Source organism: Dendropsophus ebraccatus, chromosome 2, assembly GCF_027789765.1.
Source record: "Dendropsophus ebraccatus isolate aDenEbr1 chromosome 2, aDenEbr1.pat, whole genome shotgun sequence".
NCBI lineage: Eukaryota > Metazoa > Chordata > Amphibia > Anura > Hylidae > Dendropsophus > Dendropsophus ebraccatus.
In genome coordinates this window covers 178939524-178956086 of record NC_091455.1, presented here as the reverse complement: position 1 = coordinate 178956086, position 16563 = coordinate 178939524, and the positions used below count along the sequence as shown (strand labels likewise).

The following is a 16563-nucleotide window of genomic DNA, read 5'->3' as shown; positions in this document are numbered from 1 at the left end:
AGTATTCTACTGGATAATATATACTATCCTTACCTTTATAACCCGTCAGGTGTCACATATTTTTAAGAAAGGCAAATAGTTCTAAGTCCTGTACTGAGAATATACTGACAGGTTCCCTTTGCCAATGTACCCATGCTTTTCGGTAGCGTTGCTGAAAGTACTTGATAATTCGGCCCCAAAAAGTCTAGACTTTTCATTACCTAAAGTACACAGTGTTTTCGGCTACACGAGACTTAACAGCAATAATTTGAGTGAATATTTTCCACTATTTCATTGACATGTTATTTTAGGATTTTAATAAGGTGTTTTAATGATCTCATATTCCTTTAGGCAATTTGTAGTGTGTAGTGTAAATTGGGAATGGAGAATTACCACAACTGGTTAACTGCTGGTGAGCCCAACACAAAAGATGAAACCTTCTGAGAAGTGGGCCACAAGGTAATCGCTGCACCCAAACATTCGATTAAGGAATGAAGCAAGAACATATTACCGTGCCATATAACCTCACATAAAAAGGCTGCATCACATCTAGGGGAGAATCGAATAAAAATGTTGTGTGATACACAACCTAAATCTGCCAGACGTGTTATACTCCACCCCTACCTGCTCAACACAAGATGCAGGGGAGGCAGGAGGGATGAGAAGATGAGATGTAGTGGAAAGTAAATATGGGGGGAAAGAGGTTACGTGGGCCAACTATTGGGGGGAGAGTATAAAGTATGAGGATTACCTGCAAAGGGGAAACTTATACAGTGTGGGGGAAAAATACAGAGGGGAGAGAAGGTATACAGTATGGGGACTACCTGCAAAAGGGGTGGTGTATACAGTATGGGGACTACCTGCAGAGGGGGATGTATACAGTATGGGAGAACAAACACAGAGAGGTGAGGTATATGGTATGGGGGGCCTTACTGCAGAGGTGGGATGTATACAGTATGGGAGAAAAAATAGAGAGGTGAAGGGGTTATACATATGGAGACTACCTGCAGAGGGGGATGTATACAGTATGGGAGAACAAATACAGAGGGTGAGGAGGGGTATATAGTATGGGAGCCTTACTGCAGATGGGGGATGTATACAGTATGGGAGAACAAATACAGAGTGTTGAGGAGGGGTATACAGTTTTAGGGGCCTTACTGCAGAGGGGGATGTATACAGTATGGGAGAACAAATACAGAGAGGTGAGGTGGGTATACAGTATGGGGGGGGCCTTACTGCAGAGGGGAGTGTATACAGTATGGGAGAACAAATACAGAGAGGTGAGGTGGGTATACAGTATGGGGGGGGCCTTACTGCAGAGGGGAGTGTATACAGTATGGGAGAACAAATACAGAGAGGTGAGGTGGGTATACAGTATGGGAGGGGCCCTTACTGCAGAGGGGAGTGTATACAGTATGGGAGAACAAATACAGAGAGGTGAGGTGGGTATACAGTATGGGAGGGGCCCTTACTGCAGAAGACAAATGTATACAGTATGGGAGCACAAATACAGAGTGTTGAGGAGGGGTATACAGTATTAGGGGCCTTACAGCAGAGGGGGATGTATACAGTATGAGAGAACAAATACAGAGAGGTGAGGTGGGTATACAGTATGGGAGGGGGCCTTACTGCAGAGGGGAGTGTATACAGTATGGAAGAACAAGTACAGAGAGGTGAGGTGGGTATACAGTATGGGGGGCCTTACTGCAGAAGAGAGGTGAATACAGTATGGGGAGGGAGGTATACAGTATGGGGGGGCCTCACTACAGGGGAACCTACATATAGGTGCCAACAACAGTGGGACATACAGTGTAGCGGCTAACTATTGTATAGAGCATTTGTCCAAAAATGAGACCTACCCCAAAAATAAACCTTATCTCCTTCAATGACAGGCAAAAATCCTTCTGTGACACATCGCACAATAGTACATATAATCTATAAGTACTAAACAGTCCGAGAATATATTGAATAGGAATATTTAGCCACCATATAGTGTAATTCCATCTAGAACAGCAAGAAGGTTTTAACAAAAAAATAAATAAACTTTAAGCAAGTATACCACAGGAAACAAGAACAAAGGTGAACTAAGCATTATGATTAATCTATATCTTCAAAAGTTAAATAAATATTAAACCCACCAAACATGGGCACCCGGCCAATGTGACTACGAAAAGAACCGCTCAGGCAACAAAGGCTTAGAAAAAGACGTTAAAGCAAACCTTTGAAATAGAAAAAAAAAACCTGTGCATAAATCTTCAGTTAACCAGCTATGAACTGTAGTATAATGTCACGCCTTAGGGGATTTTTATACGTGTTATTTTAAAACTGAGTCACCTCTTTTTGTATTATAATGTGTTTCTGCCTGAATCTATCAGCAAAGACACCACCTACCGATACCAAGTCCCATGTGGGTTATTTCATTGTTGTTTTAATCTTCTACTTTGTAATGATCTAGAGGGGGGTTTCCTAGACTTTTTTATTGATGGCCTATCCTCAAGATCAACATCTGATCAGTGGGGTGCCTTTCATGATCAGCTATTTTCCAGAGCTGCAGCGCCTGCATACACACTCAATGGAGCCAGGGAGGACAGCGCCATATAATGCTTAGTGGTCGTGCTGGGTTACTGCAGCTCTGCTCCCATTCACTTCATTGAAAGCTCAGCTACTACACTAGGGGTGTCAAACTCCCGGCCCTCCAGCTGTTGCAAAACTACAATCCCCATCAAGTCTGGGCAGCCAAAACTTTAGCTCCGGGCTTATTCACTGTGTATTGGGCAAACGGCTGAGGTTAAACCATTAATGTTAAAGTCTCAAAAAAACAAAATAAAATAAAAAATGAAATAAAAAAAAAAAATATATATATATATATATAAATATATATATATATACACACACACACGTTAAAGGGGTAGTGCGGCGGTAAAGAATTATTGACAGCATAACACATATTACAAAGTTATACAACTTTGTAATGTATGTTATGTCTGTGAATGGCCCCCTTCCCCGTGTCCCACCACCCCCACCCGTGTACCCGGAAGTGTGGTGCGTTATACTGTACATACCTGTCACGTGCCGACTCGTCTCCGATCTTCAGTCTGCGATGTCGTCTTCGGGTGGCCGGGCCGAATCCCTCCGAGCGTCCTGAGTGGCGGCCACCCTCTTCAGCGTCATGAGATGCTCAGCCGCGATTGGCTGAGCACAGTTTGGCTCAGCCAATCGCGGCTGAGCAGCTGATGACGCGGCCGCGTCATCGGCTGCTCAGCCGCGATTGGCTGAGCACAGTTATGCTCAGCCAATCGCAGCTGAGCAGCAGATGACGCTGAAGAGGGCGGCCCGAAGACGACATCGCAGACTGAAGATCGGAGACGAGTCGGCACGTGACAGGTATGTATAGCGCACCACACTTCCGGGTACACGTGCAGGGGTGGTGGGACACAGGGAAGGGGGCCATTCACAGACATAACATACATTACAAAGTTGTATAACTTTGTAATGTGTGTTATTCTGTCAATAATTCTTTACCGCCGCACTACCCCTTTAATAGGAGAATGAAGCTGGAGTGAGCACTTCATTAGTGTGAATGAGCTAACACTTTCCATGGAAGGTTAATACTGTATTTTTTATCCTGTACTATCCAATTATAAACTACACAGTCATTATATCTCTCAGCATTTCATGACCCTGGAACTTGTAATACAATATAATCTGTTTGGCATAGCTGTAAAGTGAGATCATATTATGAGTAAGTCAGAGTACAGTAGAACGAGGCCACAATGTTTAGGAGCTATGGATGATGTACACAATACGCATGTCACAGAAGGTGAGAGAGTGTATCTCTAGTATGTACACAGTGGTCATAGCTTGCTGTGGTCCCAGGCTGTTGATTTTTCTTTTGGACTCCTTTTTTTACTTTTGGACTCTAAAATAAATAGATAAAAGCATGACGACATGCTCAATTTCCATCATTTTTATGCAGATATTCTCTAATAGAAGCATTTCTTTCACATAACAATATAGATGGTGGTGCAGATTCAGTAATAACCCTTAGGGTACTATTACACCAAGTGATTTTTTTGACAACTAACGATTAATGAAAAACGATCTCAAACGACCGCTATGGCAAGCGACCCGAAATCGTTCGCCCAATTACACGGAACAATGATCGTTACTTCTTTTGTTTTGTCGGTGCTATTGCGTACGTCTCAGCTATGACTTCTTATTACACCGAACGATGTGCAAACCATCAAACGATAAAAATAGGTCCGAATTCTATTAATCGACCAACAATTTCTCGTTGGTCGTTTAATCGTTAATTAGTATTACACAAAACGATTATCATTTAAATCCAAACGATCAAACAATTTTTAGAACAATAATCGTCCCGTGTAATACGGCTCTCAGACTGCGTACTACCTCCGGAAACATATCTGTGGAAGGCGGACGTCCCCCTATATATCGATGGCCACTAATAATAATCATGATCTTTATTAGCGGTCATCTATATTACAAGATGGCTGTCTTCAACCGGAACATAGTCTCATGCTGATAACAAGTATACCTGTCAACAAGTATACCTGTCTAGCAATATGTAATATAACACAAGTATTGAACACTGCATAAGTTTTGTGCATAACATAAGTAGTGTGCATAACATAAGAATTGCACACTGCACTGATGTGCAGGGTTCTCCAGAACAAGGAATGCACTCTACTCTGGATTGATACGTTGAATAAGATGATGAGAGTTATAGTTACAGATTGGGGAATGGTTAGCTAATGAAAGAATTAAAGGGAAACTATCAGCAGGTTAGAAAAATCTAACCTGGGCGCTGAGGATGAAGGTTCATTGATCCGTCCCCGGCAGGCCCACCCTGCTGATACTTATAAGAGGGAAGGACTAGCCGGGGGCAGTTGCAAAATGCACCTGGTGCAATGGTTTTTGTAAGAATTCTATTTTACACCAGCTGTGTCAATGAGGTGCGGCCTACAGCCCTGAATATATGGTTACAAGTTTGTTTTAAACTCCTAATAGCACAGAACGACACAGGAACTTACCTTCATCCTTAGCGCCCCATGTGCAAGAGGGAGAAGAATCTAACCTGCTGATAGTGTCCCACAAGAGAATGACAGTCGAAGGCATAATGAGACATGATTATATATATATATAGAACAGGGACAGAGAACCTTTGGAATAGTAGTTTCCCCTGCAGCTTCCCCGTCCCTGTTATAGAAGAAGCAGTAACAGTACTAACCTGGTCTCAGGTGGATAGACACCTCTGTTGGCGTGACTTGACTGTTTCCTTCCTTGCTGCTCACAATCTGGGCTGATGGATTCTCTATGGCATCTGCTCTGCAGCCCTTAGACTTTAAATTAAAAACAGTGTCACATCTTTCACTTTCCACCGAATCAACCATAAAATCCTGTTAGGAGACAATGAAGAAAAGTTGAGCATTAGCAGATGGGTCTTCACAGATGCACAGAAACTTTGCCAAACAGGCGGCTACAGTAGTAGGCTCTCTGCATTTCTGCTTTATATCAGGACTTCTGAAGACTCTTGATATGAAGCTGATTTTCTAATTAAAATGTTATAGTCACACTGCATAAAGCTGTTTGCGCTGTGCAGTTACATAAGAGAATATGATAATAGCAGTTAAGCATGTTTTCCTGTTAGTACGGCCTCATGTACACAGTATACAGCTTGGGCTATACACTGATATGGGTCATATGGCCAAAGATCTCGGTTTTGCGCTGTTGCATCTCAGCTTATGAGAGATAAGGGAGTTACTCCAGTATTAGAACATTGTATTTAAATATGCACCAATACAGAAACAACTGAACCTCTAATATATTACAACGCATATAAATTTTATTGTTAAATATACAACATGATAGTAGTAGTTCATGATAATCAATAAGCAATGAAACAGGGCTGAATAGAATATTAAAAACAACAAACATACACGAGGGGGCTGCTGCAGGTGGACACAACAAATAAATAAATAAGTGAATAAATAGATACGTTATTTAGGTAAGAACACAGTAAAAGTGCACCCCTTGAAAAAGGCTACGCCGAAACGTGCGTCGGGGTGGGGGCAGCCGGTGGACACTTGGATTTTTTTCACCACTGATGGTATTATACTCTGTTTATCACTATTGTGTATATCATGGACTTGGTTATACATTATCAGGATGTTTTTCATTACTCATAGCACTTTGACTTTTTTTATGATATATGAATTGTCTCACACTTTCAGGCTATGTTCACACTACGTAAGTTTCCGGCCGTAGCGCGTTCCGTGAATAAGCGGCCGGAGACTTATGTAGTTTGCGTACAATGGAAAGTATACGATGTACGGCTGCACAGTTCACTCTACGTACGAACTTACGCCCGGATTGTGCGCGGCGCCGTAAAAAATTAACCAGACCATTGTTTGAGGACGAAAGTGCCGTAACTTACGCCTGTAGCGTTACATGCGGTTTCGTACGTAGTGGTGATTTCTTAATTTTTGCAGCTTTTTGTGCCAATCCAAAAGGTTCTGTGGGGTGTCCGGGGCTAGCCGAAGATTTCCAAGTAAAAGACCGCTGCCTGATCGTTACGTAGGGCGCTCGGGAAGCGTAAGTAGACTACGGGCGTAAGTTCGCGGTCCGTACGTAGCCGGCTGCAAGTAGCGTAAATCTCCGGCCGGAGTTTACCGCGTATAAGTCCGGCCACGAAAATATGTGGCCGGACATATACGCAGTGTGAACATAGCCTCACTGTGTTCTTTTAATATTCTATTCAGCCCTGTTTCATTGCTTATTGATTATCATGAACTACTACTTTCATGTTGTATTTTTAACAATAAAATTTATATGCGTTGTAATATATTAGAGGTTCAGTTGTTTCTGTATTGGTGCATAGTTGTAACTAGAACCCAAGTTCTTTATTATTTTGATATCTATTCCCCATATATTAGAGTAGTATAGGTAGTCTCTTGTATGGTGGAGTTCTGCATATCTTGTATATGTGTTATTGTATTTAAATAAAACGATGATTACAAAATATATAACTTACTAAGGCCTCATGCACATGCCAGGAAAATTTATTCAAATTTCATATTGGATTTCAGCAGTTCTCCTAATACGCAGGAGAATAGGATTCTTGCTGCACCCCTCCCCCGCCCTCCAGCTGATGATTGACAATTTACTGCCTATACACAGCATGGATAGATAACTGCCAATCAGCAGCTGGTGGGCGGAGTTTTCTGCCTCTCATGGATAACGAGGACTACTGGACTCATGCACATAATGGAGAGGACTACCTATTGTCCATGTTATTCAGGAGGATATCTCTGGATCAGCTGCACAGAACAATGTAAGTGATACAACATTCTGTTCAGCTTCTCTGTCACTAGTTTATGCTGCCCTGAGATAGGACAGCATAAACCTACTGACAGAGTCTCTTGAAGGGTGTCTATTATGAAAAATAGGTCAGGAAATTAACAGCTTCTGTTCTATTTTGGCCCTTAATTCTGTCACGGATGCCCCATAGAAACCTATGGGAGCATCCGGACTTCCAGGCAGCTCCTGCTAGCCAGCCTAGGATGACGTCAGCACTCAAACAGGTGCTGTTAAATGCTGCTCCTGCCCCTTTAACTGTATGTACTCCAAATAAGAAGCGCTTGTGCACTCACAGAGCAGGAAAGCAGAGGAAGAAGCTAGAGGAGAACAGTGCTGCAGCCTACAGCAGGTTAGTATGGTTTTTTTTGTTTTTGTTTTCTCTTTTTCTTCAGTTTTTAATGTCAGGAAATACTGATGATTTCCTGAAGACTCCTGTTACCAATATTACTGGCTTCAGCTTTATTTTCTTAACGCTAACTTACGCCTGTCATATAGCTATCTATCTTTATTTGGAAATTTACGAGCAAAATGAGCAGTGTTTACAACATACTTCCTTGTGATGAATGATGCTACAGAAAGAACAGACATGTAATGAATACAGCAGATGCTGCAATCTCACTGCAAGTGTGCTGACAGCTTTGGGTGAGAAGCTGGCAGGAATGCTACTCAAGGAAAATGGTGGGAGGCCTATGATGAAGAGTAGAGGGGAAGCAAAGCATTCTGGGAGTTGTAGTCCTCAGCAACGGCTCAACCAGGAAGTACAACCAAGAACAAAAGAAGTAAAGGGGTAGTTTAACATTTATTCACTAAATAACACACATTACAAAGTTATACAACTTTGTATTGTGTGTTATTTAAGTGAATGACCCCCTTCCCCGTGTTCCCCCCACCCCGGAAGTGTGGTGCAGTATACTTATGGAATTGCTGAATCGCGGCTGATGACGTGGCCGAGGGGGGCCAACATGAGGGACGGCTGGAGCACTTTGGCCGGCCTCCGGAAGATGACGTCGTCGACCCAAGATGGCAGCCGAGGTCGACAGCAATTCAGTAAGTATACCGCACCACACTTCTGGGGGGTGCTTGGGTGTGTCACGGGGAAGGGGGCCATTAACTTAAATAACAAACATTACAAAGTTGTATAACGTTAGAATGTGTGTTATTTAGTGAATAAATTTTGAACGCCGCACTAACCCTTTAAGACCGCCAGAAACAAAAGGATTTTAGAACTGGGGCAGATGGGTAAAAGCAATGATCTATGCTTCTGCAAAATGCTGGTTGTCGGAGTAGCTGTTTAATGGATCCCATTGCAAACCAAGTGCTGGAGGCTGCAAGCCTTTCTTGGATAGATATCTGGAAACATTCTAAGGTCACACTCACTATCACTTGTGGGTGGCAACACAACCTCATTCACAGATGTATGATCAGGGCACTATAGATCTGCTATAGGTCCTGTTAATGTGTCATGCTCATCTGAAGCATTAGTTGCATATTCACAGGATATGTCATAAATAACTAATAGATCTGAATCCCACCCTGGGACTTGTATCTATCTCTAGAATAGCCAACCCTCAACCGCATTCACCCTGATGACCTGGCAGCCAGCTACTGAACAGAGCGGTGGCCATAATGACAGAAACAGCTGACCTCCTTGTGTTCCACTATTCCCATAACTCCCATATAAGTAAATGGGAGTTACAGAAACAGTGTTTCTCTGCAGCATTTGAAAGTCTTCAGCATTCTCCATCTATCATGCTTTTGGCCACATTGAGGAAACCTCATCACTGAATAACACTTGTAGAAAACTTGTTAGTGGTTTTTACACCGTGGAACTTTTCTTGGAATGGCTTCTTTAGGAAAAACCATGACCTCCCATCACTAAAAACTAAACATAACACACGTGTATTACCCACAAGGCAATGGCTATGCAGCAGTTCCTTGGAGTTTTTCCACCCATAGATTTCTATAAAAAGAAACTATAGTTCATCCAGCCAGTCATTTTTAAAGGGGACCTACGGCCTCTCTTGACCTGTGTATTTTAGTGAGTGCAATGCATCTGTACTAGAAGTGGATGATTAAAGGGGTTATCCAGGCATAGAAAAACATTGCAGCTTTATTCTAGAAAGAACACCAATGTGAGTGTGATTTTGCACCTCAGTTCTATTAAAATAAAAAACTGTTAAGAGCTGAAATATAATACCACACACAACCTGGGGTGGTGCTTTTTTTGTTGCAAAAAGTTGAAGTATCTAACCTGCTGATAAGTGCCTATTGCGCACAAGATGCTGAGGAAGAAGGTAAGTTTCTTACCTTCATCCTCGGCAACGTTTTCGTGCTATTAGGAGTTTAACCTTTATGTTAATGTGGCATTTAGGTGCACTAGGGGTGCAAAATCAGTGCAGCGGATGATGATAAGGTACTTACCCTCATCCTCAGTGTCCTGTGTGTAATAAGGACACATTGTCAGGTTAGAGGAATTTAGGCCTCAGGCCTAAAAATTAGCACTTGGGGTGTAAAGTTCAACGTGTAGCCTATAGTAGAATAAGACTTCTGTCCTCTGAAGCTTAAAGAATCCCTTTAAGGTCTAGAAATAGCTGCCTCTCTCACTGCGGGTGCCATTATCAAAGTAACGCCTGCTACTTTAAAGATAAACACACAGCAAGGGATTTGGAAATTCAAGCCATAAACAAGATATTAAAAAACTACCGCACGCTGTACATTGAAATCCGTCCAGATTCTACACCTGCTTCACTGGTGACCGTATAGACATCAAAATTATGAAATAAACAGCTGTGTAAGTTAAAAACTACAGAACAAAAGTATGTGTCCTTTAATGAACTATCCGGACCCAGCCCCCACCCCTCTGCCGCTGTATATCGCAAACGGCTGCACTTCCATAAAACTATATCCAGTAGGTGCCTGAAACCGCTGGAAAATGTTAAAGAGCCCAGCTCAGATTTAAAGGGACACTCACATCATAGTGCGGGGACTTTGGCAAGAAACACAGTTTGCAGCGGTCACGTGTGATTTTATTGTCCCTTATAAATCCATTTAATAGACGTTTTCAGTCTGCTGTCTAAAAATTTGAAGGCAAAAATAGGTCAGAAGCCGGTTTTATAGTTTCGGCTTATTTTAGCTCTATTAAAATGAATGTATGTCTAATTTTTTCCAGTCTAGTCTTAGTTCTGAAGCAGGAAGCTTCTACACTTAGCGTAATTTTCTCTAACTTTTAACTATTGGCAGTCCTGGATGTACACAGAGACTACAGCCTTCAGGGTACAATCAGACACAATATTTCAGTAAAAAAGAAGAAAACACCATTGTCGATTTTTTTTTTTAGAGCCCAACACGCTGCAACCAGATGTTGGGCTTTTTATTCAGACCAAACTCTGTCAGTAGGTTTATGCTGCCATATCTATTAGGTAGCATACACTAGTGAGATAGAAGCTTAACAGAATTATGTATCACTTACATTGTTCAGTGCAGCGGATTTGGAGATATCCTTCTGAATAGTGAGGACTCTGAGCACCGAACACCAGTCCTCTGCATTATGTGCGTGTGCTCAGTAGTCCTCCATATTCATGGGCACCATGGGCATTCATGGGCACATGACCACACTTTGTGGACTGCAAATCCATGGATTCATTGTTCGCAAAAAGCAAATCACGATGCATCATTATGACATCCAGATTTGTGGCGCCTGACCAGGGGTTGCCAAGCAACTGATCCACAAATTCGTACAGCATACGGATTGTAAAGCGGAAATAGTTTATATTTAATGGACTCGCTGACTTCTATGGACGCCCCCATGGTGGCCCCAACATGGATCCATGAAAAACAGGGACGCATGAAGGGGCCGCAGTATGAATAGATACTATACTGGCCGCAATTGCAGACAGTATGGGGACCTGAAAATATGAATGTGTGAAGAAGGCTTAAAGGAGAAGTCCGACAAAATTTTTTATTAAAGTATTGTATAGCCCCCCAAAAGTTATACAAATCACCAATATACACTTATTACAGGAAATGCTTATAAAGTGCTTTTTTCCCAACACTTACTACTGCATCAAGGCTTCACTTCCTGGATAAAATGGTGATGTCACGACCCAACTCCCAGAGCTGTGCAGGCTGTGGCTGCTGGAGAGGATGATGGCAGGGGGATGCTCAGTGTCCCTCCAGTGCCCTGTGTCCCTCAGTGTCCCCCTGCCATCATCCTCTCCAGCAGCCACAGCCCGCACAGCTCTGGGAGTCGGATAGTGACATCACCATGTTATCCAGGAAGTGAAGCCTTGATGCAGTAGTAAGCGCAGGGAAAAAAAGCACTTTATGTGCATTTCCCGTAATAAGTGTATATTGGTGATTTGTATAACTTTTGGGCTGCAATACAATACTTTAATAGAAGTTTTTGCAGGACTTCTCCTTTAAGGCAGTTTCACATCAATTTCACATCACAGGTATCAAATTTGCGACCCTCTAGCTGTCGCAAAACTACAAATCCCATCAAGCCTGGACAGCCAAAGCTTTAGCTTTGGCAGTCCAGGTATTATGGGAATTGTAGTTTTGCAACAACTGGAGGGCTGTGAGTTTGACACCTAATCCACATGTTTAATTGTAATGGATGAAATCCATAGGTTTCTCTAAAGAAGTTAAAACTCTAGAAACGTGCAAAGGTGAAGGAGCCTAACAGACTAGTAACTAACAACTTGAAAAAGTCATCTTTCTTTATGACAAGTATGGAATAAATACAGATGTTAAATTTCTACCAACTTTTCTTCATACACCGCAAATATCGTTTCCTTTTTACGTAACAGAATAAGCAAGAAAAGTCAGCTTATAATAACACACGCTCTGTAAGAAAAATATTCCCCAGAGATGGGTCTGTTCCAAAACATGACATCACTGTGTATAAAGCAAAAAAAGATAACACGCTGGATGTATCTGAAAGTAGATAAAAGAATATAGATGGAGGTTTTGTGTGACAGAAATAGAACCGTTTTTTCCATATGTGAATGGGGAAAGTATATGTAAATTAGTAAAAGAAAGAGCTGCTACACTGAACGAGGAGCCGACAGAACTGCATGAATCAGGGCGACGTTTCCATTCCCTACTACAGATATGACAAAGGGGAGAGTCTCCCCAATCACCGGTGATCCGATCATAGTAATACAGCTGTCATGGATCACGCAAAGTGGACCCCCGGGCTGCTGCTGATCATTTAGTGAAGACTTGCTTTCCGTATAGTGTGTTTTTTGTGTAAGCCCCCATTGACTGAGCCTTCAGAGGCCTTATTTAGAGGATGCAGCAGCATCTTTTAAGGTAACGCTATTAGGCCATCTTCACATGGCATATAGGACAGGCCGTTCCGTGACCTGGCCAGTTCATGGAACGGCCGGTCTCTGCAAATATCATCCTGACCGGTACTGCAGTACCGGCCGGATAATCTTTCCGGCCGCAGTGTTCTGATGCGGGCGCATCAGCGCACGCCCGCATCAGAACTCTACATAGCACACAATGAAACAAGCGGCCAGAGCCGCTTTCTTCATTAAGTCAACTGACAGGTCAGTTGTTTGCACCGTTGTATGGGATCCCGGTCGGAGCGTATACTACGTGTATTTGCTCCAGCCGGGATCCCATAGAAGAATATGCCGGTGCCTAGGCGTACAAAGTACGGCCGTACTTTTACGCTGTGTGACCATAGTTTAAGGCTATGTTCACACTACGTAAGTTCCGTAGTAATTAATTTCTACGGAACTTACGAAGTGCTGCAGGCTGAACGGATTTCGGCCGGGATCCCTAGCGGCGCCGCAAGAAACTGACATGTTAGTTTTCTGCGGCTGCTATTGTCAGTGCACACTATGGAGCGGGCGACTCCAGACGGGAGTTCTGATGCGGGCACACAGGTGCGCAAAAGATCATCCGGATCTTTACTGAGACCGGCCGTTCTGTGACCCAGCCGCTCTCATACTAAGTGTGTGCAATAGGACGCTGGTTGACCTCAGGGAGATCAACCAAAACACCGCAGAGACACCATCACATGTCTCAACGTCAGTGTATTCTAGAACATTGCCCCCTGGGAAATCAAATATGCAAAAGAACACTGCAGAGACACCATCACATGTCTCGACGTCAGTGAACTAGCCAGACCTTCCCTCCGGGAAGGAACAACCAAGCCAGAGGTGTTCTCCAGTCAAGGAAACCACCTCAGCAAGGTATCCAGTCACAGACAGCTGTTTCAGGGTTTTTGCCCCTCATCAGTGTGGAGTAGGTTTCTGGCTAGTGGGAGCAATGACTAGTAAGTGCATGCAAAAGGACGCTGGTTGACCTCAGGGAGATCAACCTAAACACCGCAGAGACACCATCACGTGTCTCAACATCAGTGTATTCTAGAACATTGCCCCCTGGGAAATCAAATATGCAAAAGAACACTGCAGAGACACCAGTGTGAACATAGCCCTACAGTGTTTCAAAGATGTTGTTGTTTATAAGGGTATTGTGGTTTCTCCAAATAAATACCATTCTTTGCGTAAAGTTATACAATTGTCTAATAAACTTTCTGTATTGATTCTTTACCTTTTTTTTAGCATCTCTGCTTTCTGTTATTCAATAGGAGCTATCCCTATTTACTTGCCAGTAGTCACACACAGGTGCTCAGCTCATTACAGTATTCTAAGTGTATTAGAGCCTTATCTTGTATTGAGGTATTCCCTAAGAGTACATGATGGAAATCCTTAATGAACGACTTTTGTGCAACTCCCCTTAAAATCAAGAGGAGTTACGCCCATTGCATAATTTACCAGCTTCAGACGTTTCTGGCTTCCACCAACGGCGGTTGTGTACAGGCCATGGGGGGATGTGGAGCCCTCGATATGATGATATATGGGACTCACGTCTGGAGGACACTTTGTCATATCCTGTAGATACTAAAAATGTCCCAGTAAGGTATACCTCTTTATACATACACTCTGGCCGGGATTCCATAGTAATTAAAGGAGAAGTCTGGCAAAAAATTTTAATAAGCTATTGTATTGCCCCTCAAAAGTTATACAAATCACCACTACACATGGGTGCGCCTGCATCCAAATTCAGCAGAAATGAAGATCATTTGGCTGGTACTGCATTACCGTCTGGCATGATCTTCAGTAACACCGGCCATTCTGTGACCCGTCGGTGTTTCACGCAATGTGAACATGGGCTAAAAGTGATTACTGCAATCTTACTGCAAACTTGAATGGATCCATATCTTTACTATACACATCACTATTCGACCAATGACATGACCGGGACAGATGTAAACAGTTAAATCTCCTATTCAATTTCTACTAGCAGAAATCTTGAAAACTAAAGTATATTGCGGAATTGTAAAGCTTTGTAGTTCATGTTTTTCAATCATTTGCTGGCAAAAAAACCCGACTGAACGTAGCATCAACAGAAATACAGCAATACATGGAGCACGCACCTCTTGAGTACACCATCCACATTCTGGGCCCAGTGCAAGGCATCTTGTGCACGTAGCTGCATTGGAAGAGGAACACTTGTTTTCCACTGCAAGAAAACAGAGGACATGTAAATGTACAGTTTGGGTAAATGCCCAGACATGTTAATATATTTAAAAAAACTAAACAATAAAACAATGATTATGTCTATGGAATCCCAAAGAATCATGTGTATGACTATAGTTTTCATTCATTATATTCACTCATTCATTGTAGTGTATAGATGGCACCCTATTGTTATACTGCTATAATCAAATATATACCCCATAAGATATTGACAGTACAACCCAACATATACAGAGGGAGGCAGGTAGGTCAGCTCTTGCCATGACAGGACAGTTATTTTCTAAGGCTTGGTTCACACTGTATTTTTGCAATCCATTTAACATATCCGTTTTATGGGGAAAAAAACTGATGCAAAAACAGATGCAATTGTGTTTTTTCATTGACTTCCATTATTTAAAAAAAAAAAAAAAGAAAGATTTGTTTCTATTTATTTTTTTTATTTTTAGCGTACACAACAATATGGTTGACCACATTTTTTCTCTATGTTAAAAGTAACCATTTAAAAACGGACTGTTGAACGGACTGCAAAAAAACGCAGTGTGAACCCTGCCGAACCTGTAAATCACAGGTTGATTTACCCTTAAATTAATTATTAAAGGAATCACAGTTGTTTTTAAGCCACACTAACAGACTGTGTTTGCAACACAATGGCAGATAGGTGACAGCAGCAACTGCACTTCAGTTATAATGATCACTTTTATTGCCCAATAGCATGCTTCAATAAAACAGCGCTCCCTAGTGGAGACACATGCTATTACAACAAACAGCAGCTACTGCTTCTTTGCTTCATCGTCAATAACTTGTGAGTAGAGATGAGCACAACTCCAGCATGCTCTACACTGATTGTTTGCCATTTGACTCCTGATGCCTGAAGAAGTTGAATGCCGCCTTAGGGAGTCCTGGAAAACATGGAAACAGCCTATGGCTATGATTCCACTTCGTAATAATATCGTTGGAAGGCGGCCGTCTTGTTAAATAGACTAGTGACTGGTTGGACCTGCATAAAAACCCATACGACTAGATAAAAGTATGTTTTCGGGGTATACCTGGCCGGCAGCCACCCTATAGATATACATTTGTAAAGTGTGTTAGAGAATGTATTAGAATGGATTAGGAGCTTTATAACGTTATTTTAGGTTATTGGTTTCCTTTAATTTTACCATATAATGTATCACTAAGCCAATAAAAATTGATTTGTGCTAAACCTTTGTAACATAAAAGATGTACAGTATAACTATAAAATCTAAGAAAAGCATAAAGGAGAGAAAAGAATACAAAGCTTGTATAAAGCTTGCATATGGACTGAAATAAAGCTGTGAAGTAGGTGTTGACTTGTCTCTTTCCTCTTACGGGGAACGCAGATCTAATGCCTGTGGTATTTATTAATACTGGCAGACGGACAAGAAAGATTTTCCTGCCAATGGTATGAAAGTGGCAATACTGAAAAGGTTTGTTGGGTTGTTCCTTTTACTATCCTATAGTGTTTCTATGGAACAGCAGAATACCAGAGATGCCAACCTGGGCTGAGGAGAAGTAACAAAGTGTGTGGGAAACACTAGGGATGCCAGACACCGCGGTGTGGTTTGTCTACTGCGGCCATGGTTTACAAAGGCAATGAAATACAGGAAATATTGTAATGTTGTAATTT

General features: G+C 42.1%; 1 protein-coding gene across 2 annotated transcripts in view; it reads right to left on the bottom strand.

Moving 5' to 3' along the window:
- The window catches only part of ITGB8 (integrin subunit beta 8), a 103545-nt gene that overhangs the window by 52249 nt on the left and 34733 nt on the right, over positions 1-16563 (bottom strand). For both annotated transcript variants that reach the window (XR_011361739.1, XM_069958809.1), the window contains exons 2-3: positions 14813-14898; positions 5231-5399 (exon numbers count right to left, since the gene is read on the bottom strand). Coding sequence is in view for 1 of the 2 variants with exons in the window: in XM_069958809.1 (XP_069814910.1) it covers positions 5231-5399; positions 14813-14898 (255 nt within the window). In the remaining variant the exon portion in view is untranslated. The remainder of the gene's footprint in view (positions 1-5230; positions 5400-14812; positions 14899-16563) is intronic.